At 44.6% G+C, this 18,973-nt stretch overlaps 2 protein-coding genes across 2 annotated transcripts; one reads left to right on the top strand and one right to left on the bottom strand.

Annotated features, from left to right (window-relative positions):
* Positions 1–7,642: 7,642 nt before the first annotated feature.
* On the bottom strand, positions 7,643–14,198 carry LOC307027052 (GRAM domain-containing protein 4-like; the record flags this gene model as incomplete). The annotated part of the gene is made up of 3 exons (XM_079695240.1): positions 14,125–14,198; positions 8,829–9,042; positions 7,643–7,786 (listed from the first exon to the last, which is right to left on the bottom strand). Coding segments are annotated over exons 2-3 (327 nt in total), but the record flags the coding sequence as incomplete, so codon positions are not given.
* LOC307027051 (E3 ubiquitin-protein ligase TRIM21-like) lies at positions 14,194–18,037 on the top strand. Its single transcript, XM_079695239.1, has 2 exons — positions 14,194–14,931; positions 15,699–18,037. The coding sequence occupies exon 2, from the start codon at positions 15,705–15,707 to the stop codon at positions 17,346–17,348; it is 1,644 nt and encodes a 547-aa protein (XP_079551365.1). The 5' UTR covers positions 14,194–14,931; positions 15,699–15,704; the 3' UTR covers positions 17,349–18,037.
* Positions 18,038–18,973: the final 936 nt, after the last annotated feature.

Here is an 18,973-nt window from a genome sequence, read left to right on the forward strand (position 1 = left end):
TCTCTCTGAAGTCTCAGCCTGAGAAGGTGGGGGTGTTTGTGGATTATGAGGAGGGTCTGGTCTCCTTTTATGATGTTGATGCTGCAGCTCTGATCTACTCCTTCACTGGCTGCTGCTTCAAAGAGAAACTCTACCCATACTTTGGTCCTTGTAACAACAATGATGGTAAAAACTCTGCCCCTCTGATTATCTCTCCTGTCAATCACATGCCAATCACAATTCGCTTCAGAAAGATTCACTCTCACTAAATGTAATAAATGTATTCAACTGGGGAAGTACATTGTACACATTGTTAATGTTTCAGAATCTGATCACATATGGTTCACCTTGATGAGACGCATACAAACACATAAAATACTGATGAGTATGTTCTAATGTACTCTAGTTTATTCTACGGATTGCACTCCCTGCCGTCATGACTTGAAGTGATCAGAAACCTATTTACTCAGAAATAAGCTTTTACCACTTCTTTATATGTCAGGGGGACAAGAAAAGTATTTATTGTCTCAGAATTATGTGTTCAAAAAGTGTTTCATACTTTCAGACATTACTAGTGGAAGCAATGCACTCCTTTTTCATTAGTAAAATACTGTATACATATTTTCTTTTAAACAATTTTAAAAGGAAATCAATCTGACATGTTTTAAAGGGGTAGATTCGGGATTCATGCTTTAATTACAGTATATTGGTACATGTGTGTTGACAGTTAATAGGAAATTCAACAATATCTGATCATTAAACATTAGGCTGCAGTGGTTTAACAAACGAGGCAAATGAAAATGTTACATCTCAGCTGTCTGTTGTGTTATGTTAATTGTATTTCGTCCACCTCTCTGCTCACTGCTTGTAAAGTTTGAACAAAGCCTCAATGGATTAAAAAAGGAACAAAGAATGTTATTTTTTGTGTTTTTTTTAAATGTACTTACTGAAGTACAGTTTTCACTAGTTCTCAACTTAGGGAAAGTATATTAAAAAAAGTTACTTGACTATTTACATTTTTAGATTTCTACTTTACTTGGTTCTTCTGAAGCTTTATAAACTATTTAAAACCCTCTTGGATCAGCTGATCATAGATATTAAGATTGCTGTATGTGTTTGTTAGAAATAAGGCCATCAACTGGTTAGCTTAGCTTAGCATAAAGACTGGAAACAGGGGAAGACAAAGCCAGCCTGTCCAAAGGTAACAACATCCACCTATCAGCAGCTCTGAATCCAGTTTCTTTAATCCATACCAAATCAGAGGAGTAAAAACATCAATAAGACGTTTAACAGGGGATTATGGGTCGGGCTATTTCTTGACTGGGACCTAAACAAGTTGCCAAATAGTTTTTACATTTCAGTTTTTGTACAGAGATAAATTAAGTACACTTAAATGTGTCACTCACTATGTTCCCCCTTTTCCTAGTATATATGCTAAACTAAGCTAATCTAAGTGTCTGATGGCTGCAGCCTGTGTCAGTGTGAGCGGTCTGACTGGTTGGACTGCTTCTAATAATTTCCTTTTACATACAGTACATACATTTTCGTTCTCACACAAATACATTTCAACGCACATATTTATACATTTTTCACTCACACATTTTGCTCTCATATTCATATATTTTAACGCTCATATTTATAGATTTTGCTCTTATGTACATTCATTCAATGTTTACATTTCATATTATAAATAGTATATGCATGTCTGAAGACAAGATATGTATGCAAGAGAAGAATGTATGTATGTGTGAGAGAAAGTGTAGTGGAAACGGAAGCATTATCGTGCTGTGATTGGGTCAGAAGGTCGAGCGAGGCGGGCTCATGTTCAGAACTTCAGATTCAAATCAACTTGATGGAGGGAGATTAATCCGTGTATCTTTGGACCATTTGTTTTTATTTATTAAAAAAGTAAACGGAAGAGCGTCTGCGAGGCGTTTTTGCTTTTAGTTTTTCATAAATATATAGAACCATTTCTTCAAATAATATATATTTTAAATGAAAATAATGATAATAAACAAAACATTAAAATAATAATAAGTTATTTTTAATTCCTGAGGTCCAATTCTAATGCATGTTTAAAGTCATCTCAAATAATAACTAAAGAGAAATTCGAGTGTTTATGAATGTCATAGTCTCCTCTGACTCTCTACTGACACCAACAGGCTGAACGTAGTACTGCGCAGAAAAACAACAAACAGGAGACTGTCAATATTTGACATTTTATTTTACTTAAAAAAAGAAATTGTACATCACAATTTAAGAAGAGCAATCATTTCATTAAAAAACATGTACACCTATGTATACAGCGATACCAGTTTATAAAACCATTGTATCCGAAAGACAGCAGCCGACAGAAAGGTTCACAACGTTCACGTAAACGAGACGAAAGCAGAACCCGAGAAACCACAAAATAAACCGGGGAAGATTTTCATAAAAGTTTAGACAATGAAACCTTTTTTTATTAAGAATTCCATTTGGCAAAGAAAGAGCTTAACTGGACCAATAAAAATACATATTGAAACTGATAAATAATGTTACTAAGTCTGAGTTTTGAGCGCAACTTAGAAACAAATATTCATGTTCAGAAATTGTACGTTTAATAATTTTAAAGACGATAGCCTTACCCATTCTGTACAGTTGTTTTTCTGTCAAATGTGGAACTTTTTCATTGAAATAGAGGGAATTTGACCTCAATAAAATAGTTAAATGCTGGATTAAAAGCTTTCAGACTGAAAATACAAATACAGACATGATTTAAACATAGCTGCATTAGCTGGGTAACAGACACTTAATCAGGCTGCAAAAAATATAATTTGAGGTCCAATTTAAAAAGCCTCAGTCGTGTTAGAGAAAAAATAAACATAGGACATTCTGATGGTACGGAGCCCCTAAAGCAGGGGTCGGCAACCTTTTTGATATGAAGTGCCATTTAAAAAAAAAAATTATCAGCGTGCCAGCGATCGAGAATTATCAACGGGGGCGGGGGGGTAGAGGAGCTTGACGCTCGTGAACTATCAGCAGGAGGGCGGGGGGAGCCTCGCTGCGGGGAAGCAGTGTGTGGACCTGTCAGCGCAACTTACATGATGTCGAATTTAACATACACATTTAAATAATTGGTTTAAACGGCATAATAATAAGGACGATCGTCCGTTCTGTGATTCTCCAGAACACACATGTTATGATATTAGGGTCATGCAGAGTGAGACGAGATCGCTGTCCTTTTAAGAGAGAGAGAAAGAGGGGTGTGGCTTGTGCATGTGTGTTTGTGGATGGTAGAGCGACAGTGAGGGAACGTGTGTTTGTTTCTGGAAGTGAAACGAGGCAGCAGAAAAACAGAGGTCTGTGATGTATTTTGTGAAACAGAAGAACAGCTAAATAAATGCAACGGCCTCCCAAGAAGAACTCGCCTCTCTCCAGTCATTTAAGCTAAAGTGGGTTATTGAACCTGAAGCTTGTTGCTTCTTCCCTCCTCGACTACGGTCTGGGAGCCGACAGGAACGTTCAACACACAGATGGCCCTTTGTAGCATATTATTTCGATGAGAGATGAGCAGATCGCCACTGGGCTTTCAACTAAATACACACAGCCACGCAAAAACTGCGGCATTTGTACAGCTCCTTATGGGTCCTGCAATTAGTGAAGTGCTTTACCTCCGTGGTGAAACGATCAGCACTGCATCACGGAGGAAAGCGGCAGAAAGTCACCTGGAGATAAAGAGAACGGGGCTGCGTTGCGTGCATGGCAGGTAACGGGGAGACGCGCTCTGGCGGCGGTCTCGTTCAGGATCCGAAAATACAATTTAAATATTTTGCACACTTATTCCTAGTGTGCCACTGGTTACGGTGCCGCGTGCCAATGCTGGCACGCGTGCCAGGGGTTGCCGACCCCTGCCCTAAAGGGACAGAGAGAAGAAAAAATAAGTCGGGATAACAGGTCTTTTGTTTTGTTTGTTTGTTGAGAATGTTACCGGTGCGCCAAGTAGGAAGTGGAGCACACAGGAGATAACCATTTCATTGCAGACTGTTGTGTTTATGTGGGGAAATGACAGTGCATACATTATTTGAGATAGGCCTATGTTTCAAACTCAGACTTAATTTTAAGGACATCTGCTTTGATCTATGAATTAATGTCTGTGACTCTCAGAGTACCTGCTGCCCGCAGCTGTTTTAAAAAGGGAAACAAACACTCTGAACACACACACACAGAGCGTAGCTGAGGAGAGCACACACACACACATAATGCGCCCTGGTGACCGGACATCTCCTTCCTAAAACTAATAAAAGGGGGAGTAATCGGGCAGTTCGATGTGTGTAGAGGTGTGTGTGTGTGTGTGTAGAGGTGTGTGTGTGTGTGTAGAGGTGTGTGTGTGTGTGTGTGTAGAGGTGTGTGTGGTTAAAACGTAGCAGCCTGTGGTCACTCTTTAGCTGTTCTAATGAAGGTAAACACAGTGTAGGCGGTGGGTAAAAGCTCTTTCCTGGAGTGACCGCAGGCTGCTACGTTTTAACCACACACCCCTTCATTGTAAACATAACAGTCTGCAATGAAATGGTTGTCTCCTGTGTGCTCCACTTCCTATTTGGCGCACAGGTAACTTTCTCAAAAGGAAAAAAAAAAGTTGGGATAACGGGTGAGTATCTCGTGAGAAAAAGATACTAACCCGTTATCCCGACTTTTTTTTTCTCTCTCTTTTATTTATTTGTTTCCATGTCCCTTTAGGGGCTCCGTATGATGGGGATAAGAATGATGTCCAAAAAAAAAAATAACAATGTTTTTTTTCTGTATCGGCTCATTACGGTCAGATTTATAGGAAATTGAGCTTTGTACAAAGTCAAAACAGAAAAGCTGAACTGAAGAAAATACTTAAGTGTTGTTTTAACTTGTTTAACTTTAGCGGATTAGCTCGGGTTAAAGAAGCTAACGTTCATCAAATTAGAAAAAATCTTGAATATTTATAGATATGTTAATATTAATATATTTGAGCTTCTTTTGAACATCCTAGCTGTAGTAAAATATAACTTAACTGTGATTTAAAAATGATTTTAGGTCTCTTCCAGTTGTTTAGCTTTAGCCCATTAGCTAGTGTTAAAGAGGCTAAAGCTAATAATCCCCTTAAATATTTATATTATAACATACATATATTTAAGCCTCTTCATTTATCTCTTATTTAAAGTCAATTATATCATAACTGTGAGATTTAAAAAAAGTGGCCCATGTCAACATTCCAATCGGTTGGCTTGTCGATTAGCATCAAGTTAGGAGTTGAAGTTCAAAGAAATGGACAGAAATGTAATATTTTAACTTTGTTTGTGGCTATTTTTAGTTTTTTTAGCCATATTTTCTTAAGTTATTGACTGTGAAGAAAGCTAAAGCATAAGAAGTATAGACAACTATTAAACGAAACGTATGTATCACAGGTTGTGTCTGTTATATTAGCATTAGCTTTTACATTTTAAACCCAAAAATAAAAGCTCCCCTGCGGTCGATTTTGTAGTTTCATTAAATCTTTCAGCACATTCATATAGAAACAAACAGTGTCAGCCCACCACATTAAAAACCCAACATACTATAATACAAACTGGCTGTAAGGCTTAGTACAATACAGAGTTACATAATGTTATAAATCCCTGAAGATATAATGTAAAGTGGTTCAAACACGGAGAGTAACGTAAAAACATTTCTCATTAATACCAGAAAATGTAATATGTTCATATTTCAGCACTAACACATTGTGAAGATGTTCAAGTATAATATTCATGATGTAGTGTAAAGACACTAAAGGAAATAAGTATGATTTTAGGGTTTTAAACTGCTCATTGGAACAAAAAGGTGATTTTCATAACTCAAAGAGGGTCAAAATGTTATATTTTGTACCAAGTACTGAACTGTAATGACCAAATAACAAGAAATATTTAAAGCCTACTTTTTTAAATTATATATAAACCATTCAAAGTGCAAACATTTCAGGAATAATGCGTTTTTTAGTCTCAAATATGGTCATTTCCTACTATCCTTTGCTTTTTGAATCATACTAAAGGGAATATTTATGTTAAAAGTTAAGTTTGGGAGAGATCTTTAACTCAAAGAGGGACATAAAGTCCTTTTTCGTACCATGATCAATGGCTAGTAATAATGTTCTGATAATACATTTATCATTTTAAGAAACTTTTCATGCAAAGATTTCAGAAATAATTTGTTTCTTAATCAAAAATTTGCCAATTTCCTTCTATTCTTTACATTTGATCGTCGTTAGTGAATATTTTTGTTAAAAGTTACGTTTTTGAGAAATCCTTTACTCAAAAAGGGTCATAGTACCAGTAACTCTTTTTTCTTACCGTCAAATGTCATTCATTAATAAGAAAATCCATATATAATTAAAACGATGTTTTAAAAACTATTAAAAAGTATTGAGCAGCATTCATTTTGTTTAACAATTAGAAATGTCAACATAATGGATGTAGATTCAAAATATTGGGTACAGCCCATAAGGAGCGTTCACACTGCAGTACTTTTCCCATTTTAGTTCCGATACAGTTCCGAAATGTTGCGTTGACACCAAAAAAATCCGGAACAAAAATGTATTCATCAGAACCTTTTTACTCCCTTTTCAGTCCCTGCTAGAGAGAAGGTACTTTCGTGGGAGAAAAAGGTTGGCTGGGCGGATTGCAAACCACGCCCCGTAGAACTCCCAAAAAGTTTTGTGAAGCCGCTATTTTATTATCCTCGCATTAGCATTATTAGCATTAGCATTAGCCCAGCGCAGAAACACATAGAGACTAACTTATGGAAACACACAAGAAAACATGGGAGCGGTGGAGATGAGGAGGTGTCGGCGTTCTGGCGATTTACTCGGAAGGTCTCCCAGCAGCTTCTACTGAAGCCAGTCCCCAACTCCGGGGACTTCGGGTGGCACTATACACCATGAAGTTGTTTGCGGCCTGCCAGTAAACCCAAAGCAGAAGAAGAAGAAGTGACGTCAGCGGCTTCATTTGCCTAATCCTCCCCCAGGGACTTATTCCGGTGTGAACGTGATCTGTACTTAGTGCCCTGGGGTACTAAGTGATCTGTACTTAGTTCATGAGAAATAAAGAGTTCTCATGAACTAAGTTCTGATGAACCTTTTTGGGAAAAGTACTGCGGTGTGAGCACCTATAGACTGTATCTATGGTACAGCCGTATTAAACGCGGTGATTAAGACATGACTGTTTGAAGGAAATGTAATTCATATTTAATTTATGAAGGGAGAATTCGCCTCAATATCCTTACGCCTTCTGGACAATATTTATTAATATGCAGGACATTATTCCAGAGATAAATACCTGACATAATTGAGGATTTATCAATTAATTAGCACAAATAATGTACCTTATTGTTTCCTTATTTGTGGGAACTTGTTTAAGAAGTCATTGGTGACAAAAAAAACTGCGATTTAACGTCACTGGATTATTTAAAAACTGGTTAATTAACAGTATGACAGTCCCAGTGTGTGTGTGTGTGTGCGTGTGTGTGTGCGTGTGTGCGTGTGTGCATGTGTGTGTGTGTGTGTGTGTGTGTGTGTGTGTGTGTGTGTGTGTGTGTGTGTGTGTGTGTGTGTGTGTGTGTGTGTGTGTGTGTGTGTGTGTGTGTGTGTGTGTGTGTGTGTGTGTGTGTGTGTGTGTGTGTGTACATGTGTGTTTGTGTGTGGCGGCAGCCTGGTGAAGGTGTTAGCCTCCGGTTCGATGGCTGTTGCCGCGGAAACGATTTTAGTGTGCTGGTTAAAGATGGCGTCGAATGCCTCGTCTCTGTGGATCATCGCGCCGAACACCATCGGCTGCAACAAGACAGGAAGTGAGTTCAATTCAGAGGTACTAATACTTTACTGAACATGTAATCTATCAATTAAATGTATTTATACAATATAACTGGAGGGAACACAGGGATTTAACCCTAACCCAAGGGGAAAACCCCAGAAAGGTGTGCAACAAGACATCACTATGTAACACTCGCGCTTCTATTGGCTAGCGCTCTGACACATTGTATGACGTGAGAGGACTCTTTAAAGTAGAGACACTACATACTGATATACACCTGAATATCAGCAGGAGAGGACTCTTTAAAGTAGAGACACTACATACTGATATGCACCTGAACATCAGCAGGAGAGGACTCTTTAAAGTAGAGACACTACATACTGATATACACCTGAACATCAGCAGGAGAGGACTCTTTAAAGTAGAGACACTACATACTGATATACACCTGAACATCAGCAGGAGAGGACTCTTTAAAGTAGAGACACTACATACTGATATACACCTGAACATCAGCAGGAGAGGACTCTTTAAAGTAGAGACACTACATACTGATATACACCTGAACATCAGCAGGAGAGGACTCTTTAAAGTAGAGACACTACATACTGATATACACCTGAATATCAGCAGGAGAGGACTCTTTAACAAATGAAAGGAAGCTCAGTTAGAAAGAAAAGGAAAAACACTTCCTGTGAGCCTCTTGCCAGCAGTTCACTTAAACCGATTGAAATGGACCAACGCTCAAACGTCCTGAAAACAAAGTCCATACAAGTGGAAATCATCAGAGGCTTTGGGGGGGTTTGACCTGAAGTCACCTGAAGACAGTCTGAACAGAGGAGTTGTTTTTTTCCAGAGATGTTTACACCCGTGTTTTTAAGGAGTCAGGTGGTCAGTCTGACATTGAGGGGGGACGTCCAAACTGTCTGTCTGTTTTAACCTCCCGAGTTTTCAGAGCTCTTTAAAGTAGAGACACTACTGATATACACCTCTTTAAAGTTCAGGGTCAGAAAAACAAGTTTCTTTCTAAACTCCTGGTTGATATTGTGTGTGTTTGTGTACCTGAGTGTCACTCTGCTTCCCCTCCGCCTCCCTCAGCTCCTCTGAATCTCTGGCGGAGACTCGAGGTCTGCTCACGACCTCCTCGTTGCTCTCTGTGTCGGAGGTGTTGGGAGAATCGGCCAGATCCGGGAACTCGTCCCGTCTCTGGCCCCGGAAACGGATCCTTTCCGGATGTTTCCTCATGGTGGCCGCCGTTTAGCCGGTCGTTCTCTACCTGAACATTGAAGAAACACACTCCTCAATGTCTGTTTCGGTAATTTATTGACAAGGATGACTACACCCTGAAACAGAGTAATGCAGCAAGATAAGCTGACAAAGTATTACATCCATGCAATTTAATCAACACAAATATATACCACGAAACAGAGTATAGTAGTATAATAGTATAATATATATATAGTATATACCGGGTCAGAGCACGGCATAACCGGGCAGCGACAGCAGTGACACTGCCCTCTAGTGGCCGGCGATAAACTTTTCATCCCCCCCAGACCGGAAAGCTATGGGCCGGAATAGGTTAACGGTCTAAATCCCGTATCCAGCTGCCTGACTCGTGCTCGTCTCCTCCTCACGCGGCCCGGCCGAGTCGGCTGGGGCAGCGTCGTCAGCGGCACCGGGAGCGGTGCACCCAGGAAGCTACCCGTAGGAACAGTGAGGTCAGAGGACGCCTCATCAGCAGGCGTCGGTGGGGAAGCGCCAATAGCCGAGTCGCGGGGCCCGACAGCCGGCCGCTGAGCAATCCCCTGGGGCGTCGCCCAGCCCGGGTGGTTAGGTGGGGGCTGATGACCCAGGGGAGCGAGCGGCGGATAGCAGGCGGATATGCGGGTTCGAGAACTTCTCGAGGCGGTTCACGAAGGAGAGCGAGCCACGAAGGGGGCGGCCGAAGATGATCTGTGCTGGCGAGAGGTCGCAGTCGGGGTCAGGCGTGTTACGCAACTGCAGCATAGCGCGCAGGAAGCGGTCCTGTTCAAGGCTGCCCGACGGGCTGGTGTTGGACATCAAGAGGCGCTTAGCAGTCTTAACCGCAACCTCCGCCCTCCCATTCGACTGCGAAAAGCTAACGGAAGACACACGGTGTTTGACGTGCCATAAGCGGAGGAAGTCCTCAGTGTGGCTCACCTTGAATTCCGAACCACCGTCGCTCGAGAGCTCCTCCGGTACGCCGAAGGTGGCGAAGAACGACCGGAGGTGTTGGACCAGGCCAGCTGAGCCCGCCAGGGCAGTACCCGCCGTAGAGCTCAGGACCTCTACCCAGCCCGAGAGCCGATCCCCGACAACTAGGTAGTGACGGCCCCCATAGTCGAAGAAATCAGCAAACACCGCCTCGAATGGCGTGGACGGGGGTGAGGACGGCCGGGGGGGTGTAGCCGCCTGTGACGGAGCATTGCGGTTGCAGTCTGCACACCCGTCCCTGGTGGCCTGAATGTCCCCGGACATCCCGGGCTAGTAAACTATGGCTCGGGCATGCTGCCCCATAGCTGAGGTCCCCTGGTGAGCGGCATGGAGATGCCGAAGGACCCTCCCACGGAGGGATGGGGGAACCACGACGCGGTCCCGATAGAGCAGGACGCCGTCCTGGGCGTAGACGGACTCACAGACCGATGACAGACTCGCCAGGGCAGGGTCGCTAACGTCAATCCCACCCTGCTGCTCGATGAGTTGGAGGAGGTGGCCAAGGCATCCATCAGCCGCTGTTTCCCTTGCGAGGAGGGGCCAAGAGACGGCTCCGAGCTCCCGTGCGTCGTCGCGGATGGAGGCCATGAGTGCTGACTCCACGGCGTCAGGCCCGCTCGGCAGCCCCAATGAGAGGCCGTTCGCTGAACCCGAGGGGGAAGGATGCCTCGACGTGGCATCAGCGGCATAGTTGCTCTTGCCAGGCAGATGCACAATGTCGAAGCGCCATGGGAGGGTGCGCTGCTTGAGTCTAAACAGACGCGAGTTTGTGATCTCATCCAGCGTACGGTCGCCAAAGATTTTCACCAACGGCTTATGGTCGGTGACCACGACGAGGTTGTCGGACCCCTGCGTGAAGTACCGCGTCTGTTCCAGGCCCCAGGCCACAGCTAGGGCCTCTCCCTCGACGGCAGCATAGCGCTGCTCCGCAGGGGACAGGAAACGCGAGCCCGCGAGGGTGATCCTCCGCCCTCCTGGACAGCAGTCCGGTATGCCCGAGGCACAGTGACAATGTTGCTGGAGCAGGAAGTAGCCAATGCCACGCATGGACCAGTCAGGGCGGAGGCAGGCACGCTTCTGAATGTCGTAGATCTCCACGCCCTCGCGGATGGCCTCCATTATGGCTTGCTTGGACGTCTGGAAGGCCTCCTCCAGAACGGGGGACCATAGGAACACACAGCGTGGGCTCAGGAACGGCTTAAATGGAGCCATCGTGTCACGCAACTGGGCGTAGTTAGCCACCTGGTTGACAAGGCCGAACCAACTCCTGATGTCCGTCGTGGAGCCTGGGGTGGGGAAGTCCCGGATGGCGTCCAAGTATTTTGGGAGCGGTTCGATGGTAGATTCACACACCCTGAAGCCAGCGAAGTCGACGCACCTCTCCGCGAACTGAAGCTTATCCGGATTTAACATGATGCCCGACTGGCCGACACGCGTCAGGAAGTCGATGGTCCTCCACCAGTGTTGCTCCAGGTCGGTGTCATAGTGGATGGTTTCATTCACACAACGTTCCTTGCGTTCATAGTCCGAGAGGACGGCATCAAACCGACGGTTGTAGCCATCCCCTGACGACAGGAAACCCTGTGGTGCCCTGGTGTAGCACCAACGGCCGAAGGGCGTGATGAAGGTAGTGAGGTGGCGATCCGACTCACGCCGGGGAACACTGTGGTAGCCGTTCCAGGCGTCCGTGACGGTCTTCCAGGTGCCCTTCGGGATGCGGCGTGCGAGGTGGAACGGGGACTCAGTGGCGAAGGTCTCACGTTGGCAGAACTTGTTGAGGGGAGAGAGGTCCACGGTCCTGCGGGGGGAACCGTTGTGCTTCCGAGTGACTACCATACGATGGCACCACGCCACCGGCTCGCCGTATGGCACGCGTTCAATGACCCCAAGGGCTTCGTCCCGCAGGAGGTCATCGTGAACCCTCCGCTGCCAGTGTAGAGGCACCGTAGCCGCGGTGTGGCATGCCTTAGGCGTAGCTGCGGGGTCCACGTGCATCTCGATAGGTGGCCCCTCCATGCATGGTAGTGCCCGATGGGGGCAAGTATTGAATGTCGACGAGGCATATCTCCCGAGTAGCCAAACTTTCATCCAGTTATTGTTCTCTGGCGTACAAGGGAACGGCAGTGCTGCGGGGCGCGCCGGGGGGATCGTGAGCTGAGGACATGAGCACTGGGCGTCCCGGGGGTCACTTGGCCCCAGGCAGCCGCCGTTGGTTGACCTCGTCGCATTGATGGACAGGGGCTGGACTGGCGTGTCAGCCGTGTCAGGGCTACGCCTGTCCTTGGCCCCCCCTGCAACGTCGTCCGACGGGAAGTTAACGGGCAAGAGGCCGAGGTTGAGCAACGACTCGTAGGAGAGGTACATGGCCCGGACTGAGCTGCTCACGTATACCATGGAACGGCAGGATGTAGTACGCCCCCCGCTGCAGGTCGTCAAGAGCCTAGCGAAGAACGCTCCCTCGATGGCTATAAGGGAGCGGTTGGCGGCCGACAGGCTGAGGCTGACGGGTCGCAGGTCGTCCCGCGCGAAACCGCAGGCCAGGAACTCCTCCAGAGACCAAAGGTCCGACTGCGCGCCAGTGTCCGCGATGGCGGATATTCGAGCTCCGTCGGCCGAGCCCCGGTTGCTGGTGCCATCCCTCAGCCGGACTGGCATGTCCATCGAGATGGTGATTAATGCCCGGGGGTGGTCTCTCAGCCTGGCTCGCCTCCATTCGCCCTTGGAGAAGATGTGGTGCTCGAGTCTGATAGGTGCAGGCCTGTCGACACAGCCGTGCGACGTAGGGGCACGGCGTCGGCGAAGGCTCCCGCGACGTCGGCCAGGGCGGGCTCCAGCTTGCACCGACGAGACCAGGGATACCAGCTCCGACCCCATGGCGGCCTGTTGACTGTCGGATGACGGCTGTTGACGCCTCTGTCGTCGGCGGGCCCTGTAGCAGCCGATGCACACCTGGTGAGGCTTAGGATTCCACCCGCGAGGCCCCTCCGTGAAGACGTTAAAGACGCTCTTAAATTCTTGGCACGAGGCACGTTTAGCCCCGTCCGCAGGGCTCGTGGCGGGGCTCGCCTGTGGAGTCGTCTTCAGGCGCCGGAATGACGACATGGCTGATAGGGAGGACGACGGGAGAGCGTTACGGGCCATCTCTTTGTTCTCGACGAGTGCAATCACGTCGTTAACTGGCTTGACCAGGACGTCAGTTGTCCCCAGCGTCTCGCGGCGTATGTCCGAGTCATAGATGCCATTGAGCAGCACATCGCGGATAATGTGGTCGGTATAGTCCACGTCCTTACCACACTCGCATACCGCATTATATGCGCATGTCTCTGCTTTACCCCGCACTCTGGCAGCGAATGCCCGGAATGTCTCGTCGCGTTCCTGGCGTAACTGAAGTAGTTCGGTGCGCAGGACGCATGTAGCAACTGGGATGATAGCTAGGGAACGCATGACGGTGATCAGGACTGGCAAGGGTCCGGAAGCGGCATCGGGGACGGCTTTCAACAGGCTGTCTCCAAGTACAGGCCCAGCGCACTGAAACAGCTGGAAGGGGGCCTGTGCGTCCCCTATGCCTGAGCCGGCGCGGAATACGTTCCAACGGCGGATGAACACGTTCCATTCCTCTATTGACACGCCCACATCAACTTTGGGCCGATCGAGTCTCGGGCCGTGAGGGGCTGGGGCCTGGGCTGGCGCGGCCATGACAGGCGCTGCGTGCTGGTGGCTACATCCATGAATCGTCAATATAGCAATGACGAGTGCTTCAGACAAGTCTTCGGATTTGAACTTGCAGCCGGGGACAGGGCATCCAACAACGACCATGGTGTCGTCATGAAGAAACACACTCCTCAATGTCAGTTTCGGTAATTTATTGACAAGGATGACGACACCCTGAAACAGAGTAATGCAGCAAGATAAGCTGACAAAGTATTACATCCATGCAATTTAATCAACAAAAATATATACCACGAAACAGAGTATAGTAGTATAATAGTATAATATATATATAGTATAATATATAGTATAATATAATAGTGGAAACAGTCTTACATGAATGAGTGGACGAACGTCTCAACTCGAGGCGGAGTGAATGAACAATGTTTGAACTAAAATGGCCGCTCGGCACTACCGGGTCAGAGCACGGCATAACCGGGCAGCGACAGCAGTGACACTGCCCTCTTGTGGCCGGCGATAAACTCTTCAAACATGACTGCCGGCAGCACTGCAGAGACTGAAGGAGGACAGGAACACATCATTATTATTATTGTTATTATTATATTTAAGTTCCTAGGATACATTTTGATATATTGCAACATAAATATGCATTAGATTTAACTACATATCAAATAATACATCGGAACAGAATCAACATCAGTTCATCTGACAAACGTTAAAGCTGTAGTTCGTTTACATCCTAATCCAAACTACAGGTGAATAAAAATGAATCTAGTTGTAATATAAACTAAAGTCTGACCTGAATGTGAGTCAACAATCACGTGACCCATTTTCAAACCGTCTGTTCAGGGAGGAGGACGTTTCACCAGCTGCTCTTAAACAGGCACCATAACACAGCGTTGTGAAATATAGCTATAAATCTCCAGATGTGTAAAGAGATGTCCTTTATGTATTGAGAAAATATTCCTACTTATGCTCAATACACTATTTGAAAAGCCTCTTGGATCAGCTGTAAAATGCATCGTCACAAAGTTAAATAACAAGCCTCAATAGTTCTTTCTCCACTTCCTCTTGGGAAACTGCCACTGAGAGGTGGGACCACACTGTAAGAGAAGAGTTTCCATTTCCCAGAAATCAAAGCTGTTGTTTGTCTGAGCGACAGCAGAGCAGCAGCCGAGACAAGTCTCTGTTTCTCTGAAGAAACACTCAACTGAATCCAGCAGCTTCTTCTCAACAACACAGCAGGACTCTGCAAACACTGGTGAGTACACTACAGAGACATCACTAACTAAATATTTAGTCAAAGTTGGATTCATATAAAAAATATTACAATACAGATATGTGCTGGTTAAGATATTAGGAACAGCTACAACTACAATGTAAACTCTGGTTAAGTTAGGTTAGAGAGCATACAGTCAAAGCTAGCATTAGCTTATCCTTATTTTCATATTTCCTGTATTTGAAAACATCTTGAAATTGACTCTATTAAACAAAGTAGAATCTAAATATTAGATTTGTTCTGGACTGTCCAAAGCAAGGGGTCTGGTGTTGTGTTACAAGTGTTGCTTATAAAAAGGCATGACAATTACATGTTTCATCTTATATCATTTGTACACACTGTGGTAAGTAGCCTTGAGCTTTGAATCTGTTTCTGTAGTAACTGCTATCTGCCTTTTGAAGCTGATAACGTTTACTGTTTTTTAACAACTAGTATTAACTTCAGTGATGCTCAGCAGGAGGTTTCACTCCTCTGTTCAACAACGGTAAAATCCCCCAGCAGTATTAGAGCTTACACATTGTGTTTCTTAGAGTTTAAACTGAATGCTGCTATGATTTCATTTGAACTTACATTTGAATTCTTACAGACAAAAAAACCTAAATGTGTTTGTTTGTCATTGGTCTATGTATGTCATTTCTAACATAAACGTTGGGGTAGTTTACATTTCCGGGTTCATAGTAGGACTCTATGAACTGGCAAATAGAGAATATGTAATTACAGTTGTATTTTTTTCAAACTCTTGTCCTCAGAGAGACATGTCTGCTGCCAGCTGTCTGCTGACTGAAGATCAGTTTCTGTGCTCCATCTGTCTGGATGTGTTCACTGATCCAGTCGCCATACCATGTGGACACAACTTCTGTAAAGCCTGCATCTCTGAACACTGGGATAGAAATGTCCCGAGTCAGTGTCCCAACTGTAAAAAGGTTTTTAACACAAAGCCTGAGCTGCTGGTCAACACGTTCATCTCTGAGATGGCTGCTCAGTTCAGACAGTCAGCTCAACAGAAAGCCAGCAGCAGCAGCTCAGAGCAACACGTTGTCAAACCAGGAGAAGTTCCCTGTGACGCCTGCACTGGAACCAGACTGAAGGCCCTGAAGTCCTGCCTGGTGTGTCTGGAGTCCTACTGTGAGACTCACCTGGAGCCTCACCTGACAAGAGCAGGTCTGAAGAAACATCAGCTGATCGACCCTGTGGAGAACCTGGAAAGCAGGATGTGTGTGAAGCACGATAAACTGCTGGAGCTGTTCTGTAAGACCGACCAGGTGTGTGTCTGCATGCTCTGCACTGTTTCAGACCACAAGACACATGATGTAGTTCCTCTGAAAGAAGAATATGAAGGAAAGAAGGCTGAGCTGGGGAAGACAGAGGCTGAAATCCAGCAGATGATCCAGAAGAGACGACTGAAGATTCAGGAGATGAACCGCTCAGTGGAGCTCAGTAAGGAAGGAGCAGACAGAGAGATAGCAGATGGTGTTCAGGTCTTCACCGCTCTGAAGGAGTCTGTTGAGAGAAGCCAGGCCGAGCACATGGACACCATCAAAGAGAAGCAGAGAGAGACAGAGGAACAGGCTGAAGGCTTCATCAAAGAGCTGGAACAGGAAGTCTCTGAGCTGAAGAAGAGAAGCTCTGAGGTGAAGCAGCTCTCACGCTCTGAAGACCAGCTCCACCTCCTCCAAAGCTTCACGTCCCTGAACGCTGCTCCACCCACCAAGAACTGGACAGAAGTCAGGGTCCGTCCACCTTCATATGAGGGGACTGTGAGGAGAGCTGTGACTCAGCTGGAGGAGACGCTCAGGAAACAGATGAAGAAGCTGCTTGAGGTGGAGCTGAAGAGGGTCCAGCAGTCTGAGGTGGAGGTGACTCTTGATCCTGATACAGCACATCCCAAACTCATCCTGTCTGATGATGGAAAACAAGTTAAAGCTGGTGATGTGAGGAAGAATCTCCCAAAGAACCCAGAGAGATTTGACTATTGTTTTCGTGTCTTAGCAAAGAAGAGTTTCTCTTCAGGAAGATTTTATTGCGAGGTTCAGGTTAAAGGGAAGACTGAGTGGACTCTTGGAGTGGCCAGAGAGTCGATCAACAGGAAGGGAATCATCACACCGACTCCTCAGGATGGTTACTGGACGATAGTGTTGAGGAATGAAAATCAGTACAAAGCTTTTGCTGGTCCTCCAGTCAGTCTCTCTCTGAAGTCTCAGCCTGAGAAGGTGGGGGTGTTTGTGGATTATGAGGAGGGTCTGGTCTCCTTTTATGATGTTGATGCTGCGGCTCTGATCTACTCCTTCACTGGCTGCTGCTTCAAAGAGAAACTCTACCCATACTTTGGTCCTTGTAACAACAATGATGGTAAAAACTCTGCCCCTCTGATCATCTCTCCTGTCAATCACACTGAGTAGAACAACCATTTGATTTTCTACAGAAAGATTCACTCTCACTAAATGTAATAAATGTATTCAACTGGGGAAGTACATTGTACACATTGTTAATGTTTCAGAATCTGATCACATATGGTTCACCTTGATGAGACGCATACAAACACATAACATACTGATGAGTATGTTCTAATGTACTCTAGTTTATTCTACGGATTGCACTCCCTGCCGTCATGACTTGAAGTGATCAGAAAACTATTTACTCAGAAATAAACTTTTACCACTTCTTTATATGTCAGGGGGACAAGAAAAGTATTTATTGTCTCAGAATTATGTGTTCAAAAAGTGTTTCATACTTCCAGACATTACTAGTGGAAGTAATGCACTCCTTTTTCATTAGTAAAATACTGTATACATATTTTCTTTTAAACAATTTTAAAAGGAAATCAATCTGACATGTTTTAAAGGGGTAGATTCGGGATTCATGCTTTAATTACAGTATATTGGTACATGTGTGTTGACAGTTACTTTGAAAATCAACAATATCTGATCATTAAACATTAGGCTGCAGTGGTTTAACAAACGAGGGAAATGAAAATGTTACATCTCAGCTGTCTGTTGTGTTATGTTAATTGTATTTCGTCCACCTCTCTGCTCACTGCTTGTAACGTTTGAACAAAGCCTCAATGGATTAAAAAAAAGGAACAAAGAAAGTGATTTTTTGTGTTTTTTTTAAATGTACTTACTGAAGTACAGTTTTCACTTGTTCTCAACTTTGGGAAAGTATATTAAAAAAAGTTACTTGACTATTTACATTTTTAAATTTCTACTTAACTACATTTGTCTGACAGATTTGGTTCTTCTCAAGCTTTATAAACTATTTAAAACCCTCTTGGATCAGCTGATCATAGATATTAAGATTGCTGTATATGTTTGTTAGAAATAAGGCCATCAACTGGTTAGCTTAGCTTAGCATAAAGACTGGAAACAGGGGAAGACAAAGCCAGCCTGTCCAAAGGTAACAACATCCACCTATCAGCAGCTCTGAATCCAGTTTGTTTAATCCATACCAAATCAGAGGAGTAAAAACATCAATAAGACGTTTAACAGGGGATTATGGGTCGGGCTATTTCTTGACTGGCACCAAAACAAGTTGCCAAATTGTTTTTACATTTCAGTTTTTGTACAGAGATATATTAAGTACACTTAAATGTGTATTTTATCACTCACTATTTTCCCCTTTTCCTAGCATATATGCTAAACTAAGCTAATCTAAGTGTCTGATGGCTGCAGCCTGTGTCAGTGTGAGCGGTCTCACTGGTTGGACTGCTTCTAATGATTATTATCTCATTCTTCACCTTGAACACACTCCAGCACTGCCTGTACAGGTGAGACTAACTGACTGCAAACGTCCCGTCTGACTGGGAGATAAATAAAGGGTTTTTTAAATATCAAAATTGCATGAAATATGCTTGTAAAGTCTATTTTATTAATGCCCTGTTTATAAGATGGAGCTTATCATTTGAAATGTCATTATTTTTAAAGAGGTGGATGGTGAATAATATACTCTATATGTATTTTTTCATTATTCATTCACTTGTTTTGTATTGGCATTTCTGGTTTCAGTTGTACATTTGAAACTTCTCATT

The sequence above is a fragment of the Notothenia rossii genome, assembly GCF_949606895.1.
Source record: "Notothenia rossii genome assembly, contig: scaffold_468, whole genome shotgun sequence".
Taxonomy (NCBI): domain Eukaryota; kingdom Metazoa; phylum Chordata; class Actinopteri; order Perciformes; family Nototheniidae; genus Notothenia; species Notothenia rossii.